Source organism: Aptenodytes forsteri, unplaced genomic scaffold (assembly GCF_000699145.1).
Source record: "Aptenodytes forsteri isolate BGI_AS27 unplaced genomic scaffold, ASM69914v1 Scaffold284, whole genome shotgun sequence".
Lineage (NCBI taxonomy): Eukaryota > Metazoa > Chordata > Aves > Sphenisciformes > Spheniscidae > Aptenodytes > Aptenodytes forsteri.
Genome location: NW_008794445.1, coordinates 4565564 through 4587006, shown reverse-complemented (window position 1 = coordinate 4587006; position 21443 = coordinate 4565564). Strand labels below are relative to the sequence as shown.

The window sequence follows — 21443 nt, the reverse complement described above, 5'->3', positions numbered from 1 at the left end:
CCATTGACCACTACCCTCTGGATGTGACCATCTAACCAATTCCTCACCCACCAGACAGTCCACCCATCAAATCCATACCTCTCCAGTTTAGAGAGAAGGATGTTGTGGGGGACCGTGTCAGAGGCCTTACAGAGCTCCAGATTTTCCCTTGATAAATCCATTCTGACTATTCCCCATCACCACCTTCTTAATATGTTTAGAGATGATTTCTAGAATTACTTGCTCCATCGTGTTCCCAGGGATTGAGGTGAGGCTGACCATCCTGTAATTCCCTAGGTCCTTCTTGCCCTTCTTGAAGATTAGAAGAAAGCAAATGTCACTCCAGTCCTCAGGAACCTTCTGCTATTGCCACAACCTTTCAGAGGTTGAGAGTGGTCTTGCAGTCACCTCAGCCAGCTCCCTCGGCACTCGTGAGTGCATCCCTCTGGCTTGCATGGACTTGTGTATGTCCAGTTTGTTTAAATATTAACTCAATGCTCCTCCACTGAGAGCAAGTCTGCCTTTGCTCCAGGCTGTCCCACTGGTCTCAGGGAGCTGGCATTGCTGAAGGCAAGTCTTCTCATTAAAGTATGAGGCAAAGAGGGCATTGAGTGCCTGGGCTTTTTCTGTGTCCTTTGTCGCTTGCTCCCCTGCCTCATTCAGCTGGGAGGATGTATTTTCCCTAGTTTTCCTTTTGCTGCTGGTATACTGGTAGAAGCCCTTCTTGTTGCCCTTCATGTCCCTCACCAGATTCAGTTTAAGGTGAGCTTTGGCTTTCCTAACCCCGTTCCCACCCACATAGTGCCTTTATCTTTCTCATAGGTCACCTGTCCCTAGCAGATGGGGGCCTCCACCCCCTGCAGGCAGGGAGTCACTTGCTGCTAATATGTGGTGCTACTGCATGGCTCAGACTTAACCAGTTCAGACATTTCACTGGGCACAGCTCCCAGCCCCATATCTGCTATGAGGGCACTGAACCAAATCTGTCATTGTCCTGTACATCTGCAGGCAGAGCGGGAGCTGCTGTCCTGATGCTTCCAGCCTTTGTCATCATGGGAGTCTCCATTTCCCATCTGGATAAGCTCAGGCTCTGACTGTACCTCATTTCGTAAAGCTGGGGGTTGCAGTTCTTGAGGTTGCAGGATCTTGGAGTATATCCAGTCAATGTGTTTCTCATAATTTCTGATGCTGTGCCATCCCCTGACTTTCTCCCATAGCTCCTTTAACTCGGCAACACAGCTTTCCCACTAGTTTGTACCTTCTGTAGCCAAGAAGCTCATCTCCTTCTGCCATAGCCTCAGCAAGAATGGGAGGCCCTAGATAATCCCTGCAGCCAAAGAGTTGCAAAGCCATATCTTCCCCCAAAATAGCTCAGTCTGAGTGGAGGCTCTGACATTACCAGGAGAGTTCCAGTGGCTGCTGGAGACCACACCATGTGGCACATCACCACCATTACTGAGTGCAGGGACCATCCCCCTTCTGTGCACCCTGCTGTGCAAAGTCCTATGTTTGTTAGCTGCTCTCTGGGACCTGTGCTCTAGGCTCAGCAGTAATACAGGCCTCTCCCTAGTACCTGCTGAAAGGGTGTTTGAGCCTCCATAAGGAATCAGCTGGAACATAAGCACAAAGCACCCTTTGATCAAGAACAGCTGACACAGCTCATTAGAAGCTGCTAGAGTTTCCCAGAAGTCACAGCCTCCTTTAGATATCCTTTCTGCTAGTAGCAGGCACCCTGAAGCTCTTCAAAGAGAATCTAACTGCAGTAAAATCAGATGTAGCATCTGCTCTAGAACAAATTACCTGAACATTAAACATGTTCTTTTAATATGTAACTAGCTCTTGCATGTTTCAAACTACTTGTACTATTCAGTGGTTAGGCTTTTTCTAAAGAGTAGGAGTAGGAAAGAGTTGTATGGAAGATCCTAATAAACTTGTCTTCACTAGTGTGGAAATAGTGTTCTAACTATTCAGGATTTTTTACTATGAGTTTTTCTGATGGATGGAAGAAAGCTGGAGATGTAGCTGCTCTTTTTTTTTTTTCTTTCTTCATTTTCCATTGTTTGCTGTCATTCTGGAAAAAAAAAATGAAAAACTCATACCTTGGACACTTATATTGCTTGCAAATATTCAGCATTCTGCAAATGTTTATGAAGAGCCCTGTGGCCCTATAAAACTTACCTAAAATTTGAGGACCTATGCTTTCACAAACTTTAAAAATGACCTAGGTTGTCATGCAGATTTTAAAATAGTACCTTTTAATAATTTTTAGTACAGTAGTGCATTTTTAGTGCAACTCTCAAAAAAAAAATATCATTTAGTACAGTAGTGCATTTTTAGTGCAACTCTCAAAAAAAAAAAATATCAGAAACCATCAGAAAATCAGGTCAGACTGAAACCAACAGAAATCTAACCATCAAAAAATCAGACTATAAGAAATTTGTGAAGTTAGAAATATGACTCTCAAAGTGCATGTAATACAAGTAAAGAAAAAACAGCAGAGGAAAGTAACTATTTGTTATGCTGTTTCAGTCTCTAGTGAATCTTCATTGATGTACTACTAATTCTGTCTTCCTATATCATCCTCAGGTTTGGGGTGGAGGGGTTGGGTGCTATGGTCTTTGGTGTTTTGACGGTGATCAGGTACCCACAGTATGCTCTGTAGCTTCCCTTCCTGATAATTGACCTAGGCTTGTTGTTTTATATGTGGATCTCTAGAGGATACAGTGCCTGGAGCTGGAGGAGTGAATGAGGTCTCTTTTTGGTTCTTTTATGCTTCATCGCTGTGATGAAAATGACTTTTATAATATAGTTCTGTTTTGAGTCTGTTCTTTTGTTAGATTTTTACTTTCCTTCTTACCCAAGAAGTAAGAAAAAGGTTTGAATGGTTTTTTTGCTCAGGGATTGGAGGTACCGGTTAAACCTTCATGGCAGGTAGAAAAAGAAGTTCATTGCTGACACAGGCAAAATGAGATTTAGTTTTATTTGGCTGGAATCCTGAGAAGAGGATTCCTTTTTCAGAAGAGGGTTGTTTTTTGCTTCTCAGAAGCTATGTTTCATTATAGGATGGTGCTGATAGAAGCAGGAAGAACTGGAGGCAAGTTCTGGAGAAGGGAATGGGGGTACTAGAGCCATTCCGCATTTGGGGCAGTAGTTTGGTGAATCACAAAGCAGAACTCACTAACAGGGCAGCAATGTACGGAGACCAAAGGGACTGTTGTTCTGCTTTGATGTCATCAAACATCTTATTTTTCCAAAGGCGTTCTTACTGGTTTAGGATGAAAAAGGTTAAACTGTGGACAAATGAAACTTCATAATAATCACGGCATTCTGCAGATACCTGTTTTGTCAAAGGTTCCTCAAGCAGCTGTATCTAATTGTTCCAGGTGAAGTGTCAAGGAGAAAGCGTTCCAAATCTGAGGACATGGACAGTGTTCATTCTAAACGTCGTCGGTACATGGGAGAAGATTATGAAGCAGAACTCCAAGTAAAAATTACAGCCAGAAGGGATGTTGACCAAAAATTGCAAAAGGTAGAATGGAGGTGCAGAATGAAGATGGCAAGCGCACACCTGTTGCTCGTCTTATTGTCTTTGAATTAGTTATTCTTTGCCATGTGGTCGCTGCCCCCCCCCAGCACTTTATCTTTTTTGTGGTTGACAATTGAACGTAACTCAAATAACAAAGGTGGCTTAATTCATATAGAGTCCTATATAGCCCTACTTTTAAGAGGAGACCAAGTATCATTTGAAGACTACGCTGCAAGAGTTATATTGAAATGTGTAAAACACTTAAACTCTTAAGTCTCATGAGACTATAGATGGAGAATCTTAGCAAAGGAGGTATTTCAGCGTGGTAAAGGTTTATATGTGGTGCGCTTTATTGTGTACCTAGCTTTAAAGAAAGTCTGTCTCCAAATAAGAGTGCAGTCAACATAGTGTTTTGCAGATTTTTATAGAGCTGTTAATTGCCTAATTGCACCATTGGCATGTAAAGAAACCTGTGATCTTAAAGAAAAAAAATTGCCCTTCTTTTCCGTTAGTTAGCTAGAGCGTGTTGTAACTTCGTTAATGTAGGATGTAGAAAACTGAGCCATCATGTTTTCCCCCCCCCCCCCCCCCCCCCGGGAAATTTTTGTCTGCAATAGGTGTAGGAGGGAGAAAAAATTTAAATGATAAGTGTAACAAATAAACTTTGTGGAAATCGGTCTCTTCTTTTTCCATTTTTAGCTTCTGCAAGAAAAGCAACACAGGGCATTTCTGCTAGGGGAAAATGTATCTCGGAAATAAAGTTTTGTTGAATAAAGTTTCTGTTCTTTGAATGCCAGTGTCCCTCTCAAGAACAGAAAAGTAAGAGGAAAAATTAATTTGTGTGAACACAGCACTTTCTGAAAATATCTTCTGTTGTTAAGGTTCTTTTTATATGTAATAAGGTTTTATACACTTATCGTACCGCAATGGAATTAATTTCTTGAATTAATGGCAAAGAGGGACCATTTGTATTTGCCAAAATAAATGTAAAAACTTTTCTTAGCTGTGCTACCGCGTGCTTTTTGGTGACTATAGATTTATTTGATTGACAGGGCAGAACCGTTGTCACTGTTCTGTTTGTAGCAGGATACCTGTTAAGAGTTGAGAATATTTTTATAGATGGTCTCCCAAATTCTGGGATTGCATTGTTATTTTTCTTTTTTATAATAATTTTGCAGGTTATCCAGAGACTGTTAGAAGAAAAACTTACTGCTTTACAGTGTGCTGTATTTGACAAGACTCTGGCGGACTTGAAAACCCGAATAGAGAAAGTAGAATGTAACAAGAGGCATAAAACTGTGCTTACTGAACTACAGGTGAGTGTTTGTGTGTTGAACTGCATACTAGAGTCAAATTTAAAAGTAAGTTCCTCAACATTTGGTAGTAAGTCTCCTGTAGTTGTCCAGAGGGAAGCCATTTTGGCTTCACAGAGGGAAGCGGGGGGAAGCAGCAAATACTAATGTTGCTTTTGAGTTGTAGAATTCTTTTTCCCTACTCAGAAAGAAGAAAGCAACCAATTAATCATCAAAAAACCGCAAAGCAAATCTTCCTTCTGGCAAACTGATTCATTAGCTGTTAGTAAACTGCTTTTCCACTCTTCTGTTCCATGTAGACATTCTTCAAATAAATGTTAAGTATGAAAATATCTAATGCCTCTATGAAGCCAGAAATTTGCTTAAAAACGGAAAAGTGCAGAAAGGAGAGGACAATAGCACCGGACTTTGTAGAGTGTTCAAACAAAGAAACATCACATGATACTTAATCCATGTTATTCCCCAGAAACTAAATAATTATGTTCTAGCAAGGAAACAAATAGCTAGCGTTGAATGCAGTATGCTTTCTTGCATTCTTTACAGAAATGATGTGCATAGTGATGAGATGAGGAACATGACAAAAATCAAAGAATTTTGAAGTGACAAGACAATTAAAAGCTTATGTCATAACAAATTCAAACAATAAGGCCATTTTACTTTTAACATAAAAAGTATGGAGTTTGCCAGACCAGTTTGTACTACATAACTCTTCCCCCTCACTGCCCCAGGCATTTTATGTTGACTTTTTGTTAAGTGCTATCTAAGATGTTTTCAGTATACTGAAGTGTATCAGTAAGAGGGAGAAATAAGATAAATGGGGGAAGAGTAGATAATACGAAAGGCAAAAAGGGGTGCATTTTTCAGTATGGTTGGTACATAAGGCATTAAAACAGTCAAATGCTTTCAGTTGCTTTCATTCATGCAGAATATTTCGTGAACCTCTGCAAGATGGATTCTGTTGTGCAATTGTGAATAGGAAGGAAAATAATTCAAGTTGTCTCTAAGAGATCTTGATTGTGATACACGTGTGTGTCTTTCTGCTGCTCTGAAGTAATACAGTTGTACTGTATTTCAAGGAAGAATAATTTCCCCTAATATAAAAATAGCCTTTGACTTGATGTCTTAATTATATGTCTTTTAGTTTGTATAATTTCCTTGATGGTTCTTGGGGAGGATATTTATCGTTTTGTTTGTTTTCTTCTTCTTCCCATTTAGGCTAAAATTGCTAGATTGACAAAGCGGTTTGGAGCAGCCAGGGAGGACTTGAAGAAAAGACAGGAAGTAAGAACTAGATTTGTTATATTAGTTTTTCTGAGTTAGCCTAAACCTTGTGTTGAAAAATAAAGAAATTTTATATGCAGAAAGATGTGACCTGGGTCAGTGGTTTTCACAAAGTAGGTTTGTCTTGTTTGGTTAAAGGCAGTGATATGAAAGAGTCTTTTAACATCTGTTATGTAATTCTGATTTGTATAGAAGGTCCTTTAGGCATTTTTAATATGAAAGCACCTTAAATTGCATGTAAGTAAATCTAATTTACTTCGATATGAAGAGTACAGAGTAAATAAAAGTGAATCCCAGTACCTTGATTTTGGGGGTGGAACAGAGACAGGAGAGGAATGGATACAAACAATAGTATTTCTCTGTGTCTAGAATGTATATCTTGGTTTAGTTACTGTGAAGAAATGGAACCTAAAAGTCCATTAATGTTCAAGAAAAAATTTTTTTTATTATGCTATAAAAACCTGAAGGCAAGAGACTTATAAAAAGGGAGGATGTAGGAGAGGGAGGCAGGTAGGACCAAGGAGGTTTTGGGGTGTTGTAAAACATGTAAAGTTGTCCTGCAGTGTTGGCTTCAGAAAATTTATATCTCACACAGAAATGAATGAATATGAAATATAATGAAAACATAAGTGCAAGCCGACACTTATGGTTGTTTTGTTATGGCTTTTCTTTTTTTTTTTTTTTTTTTTTTTTTTTTTTTTTTTTTTTTTGGTAGAATTCACCAAATGCACCTCTGTCACCAGGGAAAGCAGCAAGTGACACTGCAAACACAAACAATGCGACATACCGGTAAGCAAACCTCATCACTGTGACCATGTTAAAATTTACAATAGGACACTTGAGATACCTAATGTAATGTATTTTCTTTTTTTAATTAAAGTGCTCTTCCTTTTCCTTCATTGCTCTTCAATTGTAAAATTCAATTTTCTTTCACAGAAATCATAAATGGACAGTATTGAATCCATTCTTAGGTAAACTGAGATGAGTGTCATTTCAGCGGTTAAAAAATAATGCATAAAAATGGAAGTTTAATTTCAAGGAAAGGAAAATTCTCATGGTGAAAGGCAAACTTGGTGCAAGCACTTGAAAATTTACAAATAATTCTGCATTTTTTTTTTTTTTTAGTAGGGGAATATCCAAAGTTAATTTGCATGGGGGGCAGAAGATAAATGGGTTTAGAAAACCTCAATGAAAAGAATAGCTGTAAAATAAGGGGGTTTTTCATAATTGTACTGTTCATAATTTTACCTGGTGTGGCTTATTGAGAAATGCTAACTGAAACTTTGTTCCATAGAAATGCTGGCACAGTGAGGCAGATGCTGGAGTCAAAGAGGAATGTAGGAGAGAGCACACCAGCAACTTTTCAAGCCCCTGTCAATGCAGGTAAGAAACTGCCTATGGGCTATAAACACACTTCTTAAAAGTTTTATTGCTTTCCATTAAATGAGTAACTAACTGAACAGAGCAAAACTGGGGTTTATGACTTTTTTTTCTGACATCAAAAATCATTATTTTTAGCTCCCTACCACATTCCCAGTTTATATTTGTGTAGTGTGCTTACCAGGTAAGGGAAAAAATGTGTTGATTTGGCCAACAAGAACATGTGGGTAAATTAGATGCTTCAGCGGACTGCTTGCAGGATATGGCAGCAAAACTTGCAGTGTCTCAGCTGCCAAGAAGTGAAACACATGGCTCACAGGCCATATCATGCTGATATTTTCCCCTCTAACTAATGACTACAGAAGTTGAGCAGGGAACTGAAGGAAGTCATAAGCCTCATTTCTTAAGGGAGTCAAGTTGAAAAATGGAGTTCCTAGGTTAGAATTTTATAGGGAATGTAGAATCAAAACCCCCATTAACTACATTCATTGTAGTCACATCATCCTTGGTTTTAAAAATAGTTTACCTAATACTGAATGCTGAATCTTTTCCACAGAATCATCTCATAGTAGGCATATACTGGCTTTCTGTAGTGTATTATGCTCCTGATCTTTAGCTTTAATCCTAAAATTTTGTTGCATAAAAGCGAGTAACTTCTCTGACACATTAATCCTTGGTTTCAGTAGAACCTTCCAGATACAAGGTCCTACCTGTACAAAGCAAGTTAGTCATAACTGACTTAGTTTTTCTTTTCTTGTGTTTTCTGAAGGACCAGTTGTTCTACCATTTCTGCAACGAGTGTTTAAAATGCTACATTTCATGTGTTTTCAACAGTTAAATCTTGGAGCTTTCTTCAAGCCTTTTTGTGTCATAGTTCTTTGTATATCTTAATTTTTTGCCATTTTTATATAGTTCTTTCAAACAGCAATACAGTATTGACTGTATCTTTAGGCCATTGAATATCAGAGTGTACAACAGAAAAAGAGTACCTATAGCCTTTCTTTGCAAAAAGTTAATCATATACCACATTTTTCATAGAATCATAGAATGGTTTGGGTTAGAAGGGACCTTTAAAGATCATCTAGTCCAACCCCCCCTGCTGTGGGCCAGGACATCTTTCACTAGATCAGGTTGCTCAAAGCCCCGTCCAGCCTGACCTTGAACACTTAAAATGATAGGGCATTCATAACTTCCCTGGACAACCTGTTCCAGTGTCTCACCACCCTCATCATAAATCGTTTCCATTTGTTGTGTTGGAGTGAAACTTCCCACTTGGTTCAAATACTTAAATTTTTAAATTTGTTGTTGTTGTAGTGCCAGCTTCCAGTCTTGCTGCTGCTTCGACAGTTGTCAGTGGACATCCTAAGCCTCAGACCCCAGTGACCTCCACCAGCTCTTTGACAACAACAGTTCTTCCCACAGCTAACACAGCTACGGTTGTAGGCACTAACCAAGTGCCCAGTGGCAGCACTCAGTCAGTGTCTGTGTCATTGCAGTCTTTGCCCGTAATCTTGCATGTACCTGTTGCAGTGTCATCCCAGCCTCAGCTCCTGCAAGGCCACACAGGGACTTTGGTCACTAACCAACAGTCAGGCAACGTTGAATTCATATCTGTACAAAGCTCATCTACAGTTGGTAGCCTTACCAAAACTACAGTGTCTTTGGCATCAACTAACCCAACTAAACCAAACAACAGCCCATCTGTGCCCAGTCCTGGTATTCAAAGGAACTCTCCAGCCAGTGCTGGGTCAGTAGGCACAACGTTGGCAGTACAGGCTGTTTCTACTGCACATCCTGTTGCCCAGGCTACAAGGACTTCTTTGCCCACAGTGGGTACTTCGGGACTTTATAATGCTACCAGCAGTCGAGCCCCCCTACAGATGAAGATTCCCCTCTCTGCATTTAGTAGTACAGCTCCTATTGAACCACCCACCGTTACAGCGCCCAGAGTTGGTAAGTTACGCCTGAATGTTGACACTGGGAAAGGAAAACAGTTGTCAAAGGGAAACACAAAACTCCACTCCCGTGGAAATTTTGTTTGTTAGTGTATTTTACTGAGATGTTTTTTCTGGGTTGCCTTTCTGTTGGAATTGTCAAGATCAAAATCATCTCTGTAATAGATGTGTTTCAGCCATTGTTGAAAATCGTCTCTCCTTAGAAGGGAGTCAGCAGTGTGGCTCTGTAATCTTTGTTTTATTTAGAACTTGATTTATATCATTCCTAGCATGAAATCAGAAACTCCTATTCTACCATTAACAACTTGGTATTTATTTTTAATACAGCCTCTCAAAATAATCTGGCTGCCTTTCTAAGCAAAGGCATACTGAAAGGAAAGTATAATCATTAACTTAATTTTCACAACATTTAAAAGTAAACAAAATGGGGGGAAAAAATGCAACTGAATACTAACCTTGTTCCAAAGAAGTACATTTATTGTATTTAAAATAAAGTCTCTAAATACAATGAATGTTCAAATACGGTATCTAGATTAACTATTTTAAACTACTTTCTCTCCATCTTTGGCCATGCCATGATGATTCTCTGCACTTCTCATTTTACATACCTTGAAAATTTTTTTCAAGAGGTCCTCAAGATTTCTAAGTGAGTTGGAATTATAGCAAGTTTCTCATTGGCACAATATAATGTTAAAATGAACTCAAGCAGAGCTTGACATCAGAACTAGTTCTATTTCATTTTCCCATCCTTAAGTTACCTATGTTAAAATAAGTCTTCCACAGAGTTGGACAGTTATATGCTTTGTATTGATTTTTAGCTCTAAAGCTAATATAATGATTTAATACAACATAGAAAGGGCTGTGATAGATCAGGCACAGTGACCAAAGGAAAGGCCTATGTGTCCAAAAATGTGTCTCATTTTCTGCAGTTCCCATAGCCTTGGTGAAGTTTTCTAGTAGTTTTCTCACTAGAATTGAAACACTGCTTTGGGCCAGCACTGTTGCTGATAAGCTCTGGTTAAAATGGAAAGGAAGGAGAAGGAGAATTTGGATTTAAATGTTTACACCAAATATTCAAGCAACTTCTGCTTAAGTTGCTAGTGTAGTTTGTTTGGCTGAGCTAATAAAGATGCTCGGTCTCCCTGCACAAATAGTCTCAGTTATGTATCTTGCAGTCTGTTTAACCATCCATTGTTCAGTCAGGTTTTTTTGTACAAAAATGCTGAATAGTTGTTTAATACCTTGTCAGTTTACAGGCAGAGGGAGGAGAGGTTGGAGTTATGCTTTGTCCTCAGATAGGCAAGGGAATTGTTCATAAAATATTTTGAGTACACTGTCAGACTTTCAGGGAAGGAAACATGTACTGCTTCTAGGCCGGAAAGTGCCATTTTGCTTTTCTGTATCCTCTGTTCCCTCTGAAAAATGGTAGTAATCAAGCTTGAATACTTACAATTGAAAATTAGGGCTGAAAAATACTAAATGTGCCGCATACTGAATGTTTAGTATCAAACAATTTTGAGTATTGCCTCCAAATTTGTATAGTGGATAGCAGTATTTAGTACTGATTAGATACTGCAAATGAACAATTTCTTGACCCCTCAGAAAACCAGACAAGCAGGCCACCAACAGATACTTCGGCAAACAAGCGAACTGCTGAGGGAACAACACAGGTAGGTTGTTGATTATGTTTCTATATAAAATTCTAAAGTTACAATCCACAGGAGAAAAGTTCTTTACCTTTATTGCTCATAATGAAACAATTTTAGTTTCTTTTTTGTGCCATCCTTTCTAGTTTCTGTCCATTTGTATTTTTCTTCTTCTGATCCAGAGTATTACTTGGAGCATGAGCTTCTGATAATCTTTTCAGAAGTTTTCTGATGGGGTTTGTCTAAGTAGATGAGTTAGTAATTCAGGAGCACACTAAAAACATGTCAACAGAGCTAATGTGCAAAAGAAAACCCTGCCCAGTTTTTGTTTGAAGGGCTTGAACTTAAAGCTACAAATATTTTGTAAATTATTGCAGCTCCCTCATTTCCACACTAATCCAGAAGTTAATAAGAATTGGGGTTCTAATATTTCATTGCCATACGTCATAGGAAAAAAAAAAAGGAAAAGAAACTTTCTTCAGGAATAACTACTTCATGATAAAGGAGAACTTGCAGTACTTCTGGATTCCTCGTCTAAGATTTGTTGAACTTGCTTTGAAATTTAAAGGTTGACATTAAGCTATTTAAAATTATTCGTAATTAATTTTATTTCTGCATACAGATACTTCACAAAGCACCTCATACTTATATTGCTGTTAACTGGAATTCATTTTATTAAGGGGAATAAATAATTTCTTCTAGCCAAAATTTCCATATTTAATAATGTTTCAAGGTACAGTTAAATCTGAATTGTATTTCAAAGCAAGAAGAAAATATACTGGACAAGATTCTGGTTTTCACCTGTCGCAGAAATAGTCTGGCAAAGATAACCAATATTACAGAGTATAAATTGTGCCTCACTCTACCTTTTTATTAAGGCATTTCATAAAGAATGGTTGTTTGGAACTTCCTTTTTCAAAGATACCTGTGGATTATAGCTATTAAAACATTTGTCAGTACTTAATATGTAGAAAATTCAGTACCAGAATGGATGACAGATGTACGGTTTTAAGATTTAATTTTCAATGTAAGATGCGTATTTTGGAATTTTTCTTCTTCGGTAGAGCCTGAAACCCGGAAAAGATTTTGGAAAAACAGATTGTGTGTGATAGTGGTATTTATCAATGGAAGGTGAGCAAGGAGGGAAATAAAATACACATGATGCTTTCCGGTTTTCAGTCTTCTGTTATAGTGTATGTTTCTAGGTTTGCTTTCAGTCAAATCAGTTAAAGCATGTGTAATGCCATGGTTAATAAAGAAGGACCTGATGGATTTTAATTGGCTAGTGAGGTATGGAATTGACATGCCATATCATTTGAAAAATCTAGTTAATGCCACCTGCTTTTTGTTATGTAAAATCCAAAATATTATGTATTACTCCGCACTTCACAGCTCTCAGAACAAAAAGTAGTTCGCTGTGTGCCGTATACCTGTGGCATATTTGATGGTACAACTTTGATCAATTGTTTCGAAAAGCAGTTGAAACAGGAAGAGACTTCATCAGAAAATAAAGAAGCGGTAGAAGCAGCACAGACGAATTTTAACTTCCCTGAGGATGTCCTCTTTGGCTTGGAGGAAGAGGAAGAGGATGCTAAGAGCATCAAAAACACCCACAAGCAGACTGGCTGGGCAGCTAACCTATTAAAACAATGGCTGGCCAAAAATGGCAAGGATCCTAGCTTTGAATTGGTCCCAGTAAGTGAACTCAATGATATCTTAAGAGAGTTTTATTACACAATAAGGAATCATGATGGAAATACCTACAGTGTGGCAAGCTACAAGTCAATGCGTGCTGGCTTAAACCGGCATCTCAAAATGCCACCTTATAATCGTCAGATTTGCTTAATGAAGGACAAAGAGTTTGCTGGTGCAAACATGGTATTTGTGAGCGTGCTGAAGATGCTGCGCATGCAGGGAAAGGATGAGACTCACCACCATCCTCCTATAGCCGCTGAGGACTTGCGTAAGATTAAACAATCTGGTGTGCTGGGATTGCACAGTCCACTGGCACTCGTCAACAAGGTGTGGTTTGATTTGCAGTTGCATTTTGCCAAACGAGGGAGGGAAATTTTAAGAGATCTGGCTCCAGATGCTTTTGTTGTTGAGAAGGACAAGAATGGGCGTCGATACGCTATGTTTAGGTATCCTGGCAAAGGAAAAAATGGAGAAGATCCTCATAAAATGGGTAAAATGTATGATATGCCAGGGGACCCAAACTGTCCTGTTTTTTCCTTGGAGCTTTATTTGTCTAAGTTGCCTCCGGAGCCCCCTGCCTTTTACCTGCATCCTTTAAAGCTAACGTCAGAGCAAATGCAAGAACAGCCTGTCTGGTACAAAAGAGAACCGATGGGTGTGAACTACTTAGGTACCATGATGCCCAGGATAAGTGTGGCAGCCAGGCTCTCTCAACGATATACCAATCATTCTCTCCGAACTACCACCATCCAGCTACTGTGTGAAGCAGGACTGGGGCCTAGAGAAATAATGGCAGTGACAGGCCATCGCTCCGAGTCTGCTATTAGACACTACTGGGGAGCTGCGGAAGTTCGCTACAGGGCTTGGTCAGATATAATGGAGAATAATGCCCCCAGTTACCTATATAGCAAGATCCCAAATGAAGTGATAAAAGAATCACTATCTGGTGCCTCCACCTCTTCTATAAACCATGTTGTTCTAGAACAAAGCAAAATTTTATTCCCTAAGAAATCTGTGGTGCCACCTAGCACTAATTCTGTGACTTTAGTCCCTGAGGGACACCCAGCTCTGAATTCCAAAAGCCCTGTCCTGTTGAACCACAGTTCTTCCAAGGTGTTTCTCCCCAAGAACATGGCCAGTGGGAACCTAACTGCTGGTCCCCTTCAAGGCTGTTGTAACAAACCTGTCTTTATAAAGCGTGTGATAAAACAAGAACCAATGACTTGATGCTTCTGTAATGGAACTGATTTCAAATGAATTGCTAAAATGAAAAAATTATCAGATTTGTTTTTTCACTTGGTCTACTGAGAAAATTTCTTACAGTCTAGTTCAGCAAGAAGTATCCTGTTCGCACTCCTGAAGTGAGCTATGGAACAGAAACTTAAACAGAGCAGGGCTTGGAGTTTGTATGACTTTCTGTGGCAGCTGGGACTCTTTAAGTGGCTGAGCAGAGCTATTTTAAAAAAATGAAAGGGAGATACTGATTTCCACTTAGCTGAAGAGCTATGCTTTCTTCACTAAGTGCATGGCTTTTATATTTTGTAAAGAGTGTATTTATTATACCATTTTGTGCCTGCTGGCACTAATGTAGCATTTTACAAATCAAATACTTGATTACTGAAGAGCACGGAGAAAGTAGAAGCTGAATGAAATATACACAGATACACTACAATACATATGCATGAAAACACCTGGAATTGCTTGACCACTGTCACCCTCTCTGTTCAAATTGTTATCGGACCTACCAGAGGATTGTGCCTTTTTTTTTTTTTATTAAACATTCTTCTAAATTGATTTTCTCTGTGAGCTGCAGATTTGTATTGCAGGTCTTTCCTTTTCCTATTTAATAATTCTGGCTAAGATTTCAGTCATTCTGTTCTCAAAAGGCAATATTTGATACAAATGATAGTAAAATTGGGATCTCTTCAGTTGTGCATGAAATGGGGAAAACATTCTCAAAAGAGTCAAGAACAGGTTTGTTGCTTAAATGGCAAGTAATTACAGTTGAAGTGTTGTCTCTGTATGTGCTTATCTTGTGAGAGGGGTTTTTTTTGTATTTCCTCTCACCTACCCCTTCCATTACATTTCACATTGTCTTTGCAGTATAGTCAGTATAGTCTTTGTCAGTATAGTATAATTCACAAGAAGCACATCTGTTCTTCCCCACCAAACCCTGTCCAAATGTTATTTTTGGTTTTAACTTCTTTAGATTAGTTCACTATAGTAAACTGATCCTATCATTAAAATTTCCATAGGAGATTTTTACAGGTTAGAAATTCTCAGGATAGTGGATGTGAATTTTGTCAGAGAAATGAAATTGTAGTTTAAAAGTCTCCTTAATGAAGAAAAAATACAAATTAGGAGGGCTAGTCATAGTTCACTTCTAATGAATCACACTTGAGAATCTAACTCACGGTTTGTCTCTGCTATTCTATGCCATGATTTTCGTCAGAGATTCTGATAAATCGAGAGATCTTCCTGTAAATAAAAATGGAAAACTGGTCATCAAATCACAAATTATGGTAGGTCCACTTTGGAAGAAGAAACAGTGTAGCATTTAAAACTGTTTTCCATTGTATTAACTGAATGAAATTAGAATGGCTTCGTCCTTTTGAAATGCATGTGTATTTGTGTGTACACACACGCGCCCACACGCACACGGGTTTATCACACTAAGGACTTCACTGGAAGTGTTTATGTTGCTCAGCAGTGGACAAAATAGAGAAAAATCCTAACTGAAGTAACAAATTGACCATGATAAACTCTCAATTCTGTGGAGAACTTCCTTGCTGGAAAAGGCTTTCAAATATTGAATGAGATTTGCCACTTTTGTTATAGTCTGAACAGAAGACTTGATGCCTGAACTTTGGAGGTTTTTATCTTGGCTGATAATGTTTACCTTTGTGGCCTTGGGTAGGTTATTCATACTTACTGCATCAATTTTCCAAAGTGTAAGACCAGCACAGACTGTTCCATTTTCTGATGGATCATGCTAAAGATCAAAAGGTTTTGAAAGTGCTATATTCATGTTACGTATTGTGTTTACAGTCACTTTTATTTGCTGTTGTTATAAAAATGATTGAGCTAGTTGATCAGATATAATTGTTAATATAAAAATTACTTCTGCACAATCCTACACTTCCTTAGTTGCAGCATTAACTTACGACCTCAATGACTAGAGGAGGGAAATCATGGATTTAGGATTATCATTTTGTCAAGCCTAGAGTAAATCAAATGGAAATGGTAAAGAAAGTAATCCTTTCTAACAGCTAGAAAGAAGAAAAATTGAAAAAACAAAAGGCAAACAGTTATCAAAATATAGGAGAACTGTGCAGTAACTTATTCTAGGATATTTTAGAGTAACCTAGATTTCCAAATTTTAGGGATTAATACAATTCATAATTCAGCCAGACTGGCAAATTTAATTTCTTGTTCGAAAAGATTTACTCTAAACTTTCACCAAGATGGGTATGTATTATTTTTTCCAAAAAAAAAAATTATTCTTGTCTTTGTCTCAAGTATTTGCTTGTTCCAGCATACTGGTGTTGAACATTATCCTGCAGAAACAAGAAAAGTATGTTGCAGGGAGATGATTCTTTTTTGTTCCCTCTTGCTGCATACTGTGGTCATACTGACCACATGCCCTGCTCTGATCCTAACTGCATCTGGTTAACTCACTGTCATATTGCTGATTGTTTCATTCCTTAACACAAATCTAGTTGGTTATTTAAATTGAAAAAGGGACTCTCTTGGCCAATCTGGGCATTCTTTTTAATTATCATTTGGCTTCTAACTTGACTTCCATTCTGTTGGCTCATAATTGGATATTTTTGGCTTCTCATTCATTAAATTCAAGATTCTATTGGCAGCAACTATACAATGCCCTCTTACTACCTTCAGTTTGAACCTGATACTTCAAAGCTACTGACTGCAGTATTACTAGCTTTTTATTTTTGTATGGGAGAAAATTTTTTTGAAAATGAGAAAAAAGCATTCCTGGTTTGTGCTGGAAGTATTATTGCTTCACAAGAGCTGGAGTCAGTGTTCACTAAGCTTTCCACTAGTATTTTAATTCGTTCTAATTAATAGAACATATTTTTAACCTTCCAGAACTGAAAAAGCTTTCTCCTGTTACCCCTCTCACCCAAAGTGTTAAATGAATCCTTCCTACATGTATTTCCTTTCTAGAAAAGCTGAAGTAGGCAAACAGAATGGGTGTTTTGCTGCTTTTGTAGTCAGCTTTGGCTGTGTGTACAGTAGTATGGGGAGCAGGAGGTCCTTTTTTTTTTTTTTTTTTTTTTAAAAACTGGGAGAAAAAATTTCAAGTCAATCCTTTTATTTGCAGTACAGGTTATGCTGTGTGAACATCATGAATTCTATCAAAATGGACGTGAATTGGAATCCTCAGTGACAGTATCAGCAGAGAACCTCAAACAGCAGGATAACTGAGTTTCTTCCCGCCCACCCCGCTTCCCATTTTATTTTCATTATAGGTGAAGCATGTTGGTGAACCAACAGGTTAATTACAGTTTGTTTGTCTGTGAACTTAATACAAAATAGTTAATCATCATTTAAAATTCACATGCAACAAATATACTTTGAAAGAAATTTATCATCTATCACTCTTGAATTTTCTAATTAGATCTTTTCCTAAAATAAGAATATTTCATTTCAGTTGAAAAAAAAACAGCACTTAGCCTTAACCAAGTCAACTGAACTAATTTTTTAAAAACTAATTTTTTAAATAATGGCTTCTATGTCATTGATTAAATTCCATTCCCCTTGATGGACATGACTCTGAAAACAGTGGGGAATGACTGGAACCTTATATAATAAATCCATATATTTAGTTTGTATCTCATTTTCATAATGAAGCTTTGGTACTGGTGCTGTGAATCTAGAACTTCTGTTTTCTGTGCTTTTTCCTGATAAGTTTGGAAATCTCTGCTGTTACTTCAAGGAGTACCCTAATTAGGTTTTTTTTATGAAGTTGGCACAGTATCTTACAGTATGTTAAATTTTTTTTATTCTTTCATTGCTATTTAAGTAATTCATCCCCACTGTAAGGTAGTGTGGTCTACAGCATGGGAGATCTAGAAGGTAAACATTCTTCACTGTATGCACCTTCTCTGTGCTCCCTGAAGAGCTCCGTTGTGCACAATGTCAAATACCTGAAGGCATTAGAAGGATGCTTTGAAATTGAATGTGGTCTTGGCTTTGTTGTGTTTTTAGTCTGGTATATCTCTTTTTGGTTATCCTGAACTGTACAGCTTCTCAATAGTTGCATACTGTTTAGGTCAGTATAGTCAAAGTTTTCAGTAAGCAGCTTGGTCGTATGATTTTGCTGTATGGCTGCTTCTCTTTTCAGCCTTCCTCTGCTTCTTGCTCCAAAAGGAATGGCCACAGAGATGTGGGAGGGGGCATCCTACTATGTTCGTGTTAGTCTCAACTTCAACTTTTTCCTGCATACACAGAAATTCAAGGGTTGTTATTCAGTCCCAGTCATTTTACCAATGGCCGTTCCAGTGCCTCAGGTCCTAGAATTGCATTTCTGAAGACTACAAGCACTTTTAATGTATTGGGGTAAATATTATTGTTACAGAGGCAAAGGCATTTTTAATTATATAACAAATCTTTAAAATGGTTTTTAAGTATTTTATTACGAATCCCAGTTAGAAACAGGGGATTTATATATATTATATATAATATATAAATATAGCTATGGTATACTGAGGGAATCTATGAAAGCAGCTTTTATTACGTTGTGACATAAAATAACAGTGAACAAATTTGAATGGGGTTGGATGTGTTAAAAATGGCTGGCATAAAGTCAAACTGTGCAAGAGCGATTACATTATATTTATTAAAACCCCAGGTCAGGTGAATAATCTTTTCTTCCCTGTTCCCCACTCCAGGTGCACCTTAGCCTCATACAGAGTAAATCTTTTTTTCAGTCTAAATTTCATCTGTGCATTTCACCTTTTCAGCTAATATTAGTTTAAAAAAAAAATCCACCAGTGTCCTATCCATTTCCCATTGTTTCTGACATGCCTTGATTTGTTTGGTTGAAGTGCAGTTTAATTTAAGCTATTTTGCTGACTATTGGAAATTCATCTGGTAAAATGTTAATAAAGTACATTTATAACTCCTATCCCTTTACTTTGCAATGTGTAACAAACTTTGTGAATGTCTGTTGGGAAACAATGTGAACAAAGTGGATATGTCAGCTTACAATTCATAAGCAGCTATTAATTCTATATTGTTGAAGCATTATTGATGAATATGTTTCCTTGCATTTCATGGTTTTGTCACTGAAAATAAACATGCATAATTATATATGTAAAATGGGATACTTGATTTTTGTCTCTGACCCTGGGGTTATGTTTGTGCTGTTTAAAATGCAACTAGCCCTCGTCTGTGAGGTGGAACCTTTACCTGAGACTAATTAGAAATCTAAATTATAAAGTTGGTAGCAGGAGAGCAGTTTAAAAGTCATACAAGAATGGATTCCCTTGAATTTTGTTCCTTACAACAGCCACCCAATTCAGCTACATGATGTCCTGTTGGGAATTTTTCAGATTATTTTTTTAATTCATTTTTTAAAGTGATTTGTCTTTCCCTGATACCATATCTGTATTACCTAAACAACCCCCAGTTACTGAGAGCAGCTTTCAATAAGTAAACATACTTGTGTTTTGTAGGCTCCAGTTTGTCACTTTGGGCCAAAAAATTGAGAGGAATATTAAAACGGTCTAACTGATGTCATTACACCAGACATGGATAATAGCTTTTAAAAGCTGCATTAAACTAATCTGAAAAGTATTATAAATAAAATACATTTACTGATTAATAAGATGATCTTCAATCATCCAAGATGACTGTCCCACATAATACTGTTGGGAAACTGTCAGTGGGCTTTGGGGTAACAAGGTAGATGTTTCACGTTAAAAGAGTAAGAACCAGTAAAGAGATGTGTGTGTGTGTGCGCGCATGCATGCATGTATGTGTTTATTATATACCCTTTTAACTGTTTGATTATGGATGAACAAAATCACAACAGTTGAGAAATACTTCAAGCACTGTGTCAAGTGTTCCTTTATGGCTTTTAGTTGGAATTATGATTGCTAGTGCCTAAAAACAGCATTTCTGGCAACCAATCTCTCAGCCTTCTTGATTTATGATTCTTATTAATAGGAGTAGCAGAGCCAACGTCTACTCTTCGCGCCAAAGAAATGAGAGAGTATATAATACATAGGAGTTACTAAGACTAGTTACTCATTTTTTCCATGCTTGCATTGTTCTTGTTCTGTAGGAAGTGTTGCACAGTACCGATTAAGGGTAAGGGGAACACAGCAGTCTTGTAAATGCAATACGTAAAATGTCTGTTAACAGTGTTTGAGTATTATACAAGTATGCAACCACACGCTATCAAAATATGTATTGCAGCCCTGTGAAATTTTGTTTGTGCAAACTGTGATGTTGGTAAACTGTTGACTTTATTGCATTATCATTTTCATTTTTATCTTGGTAAGAGATGACAAATACATTTGGTACCTGGTCAAATAAATTTTCATGACGGCTTTGCAAGGCTGGAATAATTACTTCAATTTTGTGGGAGTTACTGCACTGGAAAAAATGACTGTTAAGGAGTAATAAGTCTGACATTGAAGCAGTTAGTGACTGAAATATGCTCAAAAATGTATTAAAAAAAAAAAATTTCCACAGCTGCTTAGACTGTGCTTGAAATCTGTAGTTTTGTATATGGATGACTAAAAAAGTAATATGGGCCTTATAATTATGCATACAAACACAGTATCACCACCCTCCCCACACACACCCTGTTCCCAGAACATATTTTTAACATCGCTTGCCATAACTTAAGATTGATTTTGCTATTATATAACGCCTTGGTGCGTCATGTATGATTGTGATGGTGTGATGCTTCATGGATTGTCTGTTTTACAACCCCCAGAATTTTTTCTGTTTTGTTACTGTAGAAACTGTTGTTAATAAAATTGTCTGCACTGTGTCAGTGTGCCACACGTAATCCTCAGAATTTTGATCTTTACTACCCTGGAATTAATTTTTATTTTGCACTGTATTTTTTTTGTTGTTGCATTTTTTCCCCCTTCATTTTTCACTTTCACATACTGAAATGTTCCTTTATGAAAAGCAGGTGGCATTACAATGAATAGCTTTGTTACCACTATGTGATGAACTGAACCGTGGCGTTATATAATACCAAAACCTTTTTTTAACCATATATATGAATAGAGAAGTGGATATTCAGAACTTTCTTCAAAATACCAATATTTACCTTTTGTTTTTTCATGTGGTACAATACATGTGCATGTTGGCGTGTGTATGTGTGTGGTTATATAAAATGATGCAACAGTAACATTTTCTGTTCAATTTGAGTTTTAGATATTTCTTTCCCAGTTTTCTTCAGTAGTTCGCCATTGACATATATATATGCTATGATGTTCTAACTACTTATTTCTGTGTTAAATTTCACAATTGTAGTTATGGTGGAAGATACTTCCTTTTCTCAACATCATGTCTACCATAGTGCTTTGGCCTTTAAATTCAGTCTCCTTCCTTGTATTTGTTTTCCTCATGGAATAGCTTTTTTCTTCCCCACCCCCCACCCTTTTTTTTTCCTTTCTCT

General features: G+C 37.6%; 1 protein-coding gene across 1 annotated transcript in view; it reads left to right on the top strand.

Moving 5' to 3' along the window:
• ATF7IP (activating transcription factor 7 interacting protein) overlaps window positions 1-21443 on the top strand; it is a 102742-nt gene that overhangs the window by 61676 nt on the left and 19623 nt on the right. The window contains exons 4-10 of the mRNA XM_009290044.2: window positions 3363-3508; window positions 4684-4821; window positions 6034-6099; window positions 6815-6888; window positions 7394-7482; window positions 8794-9432; window positions 11037-11104. Coding sequence (XP_009288319.1) covers window positions 3363-3508; window positions 4684-4821; window positions 6034-6099; window positions 6815-6888; window positions 7394-7482; window positions 8794-9432; window positions 11037-11104 — 1220 coding nt within the window. The remainder of the gene's footprint in view (window positions 1-3362; window positions 3509-4683; window positions 4822-6033; window positions 6100-6814; window positions 6889-7393; window positions 7483-8793; window positions 9433-11036; window positions 11105-21443) is intronic.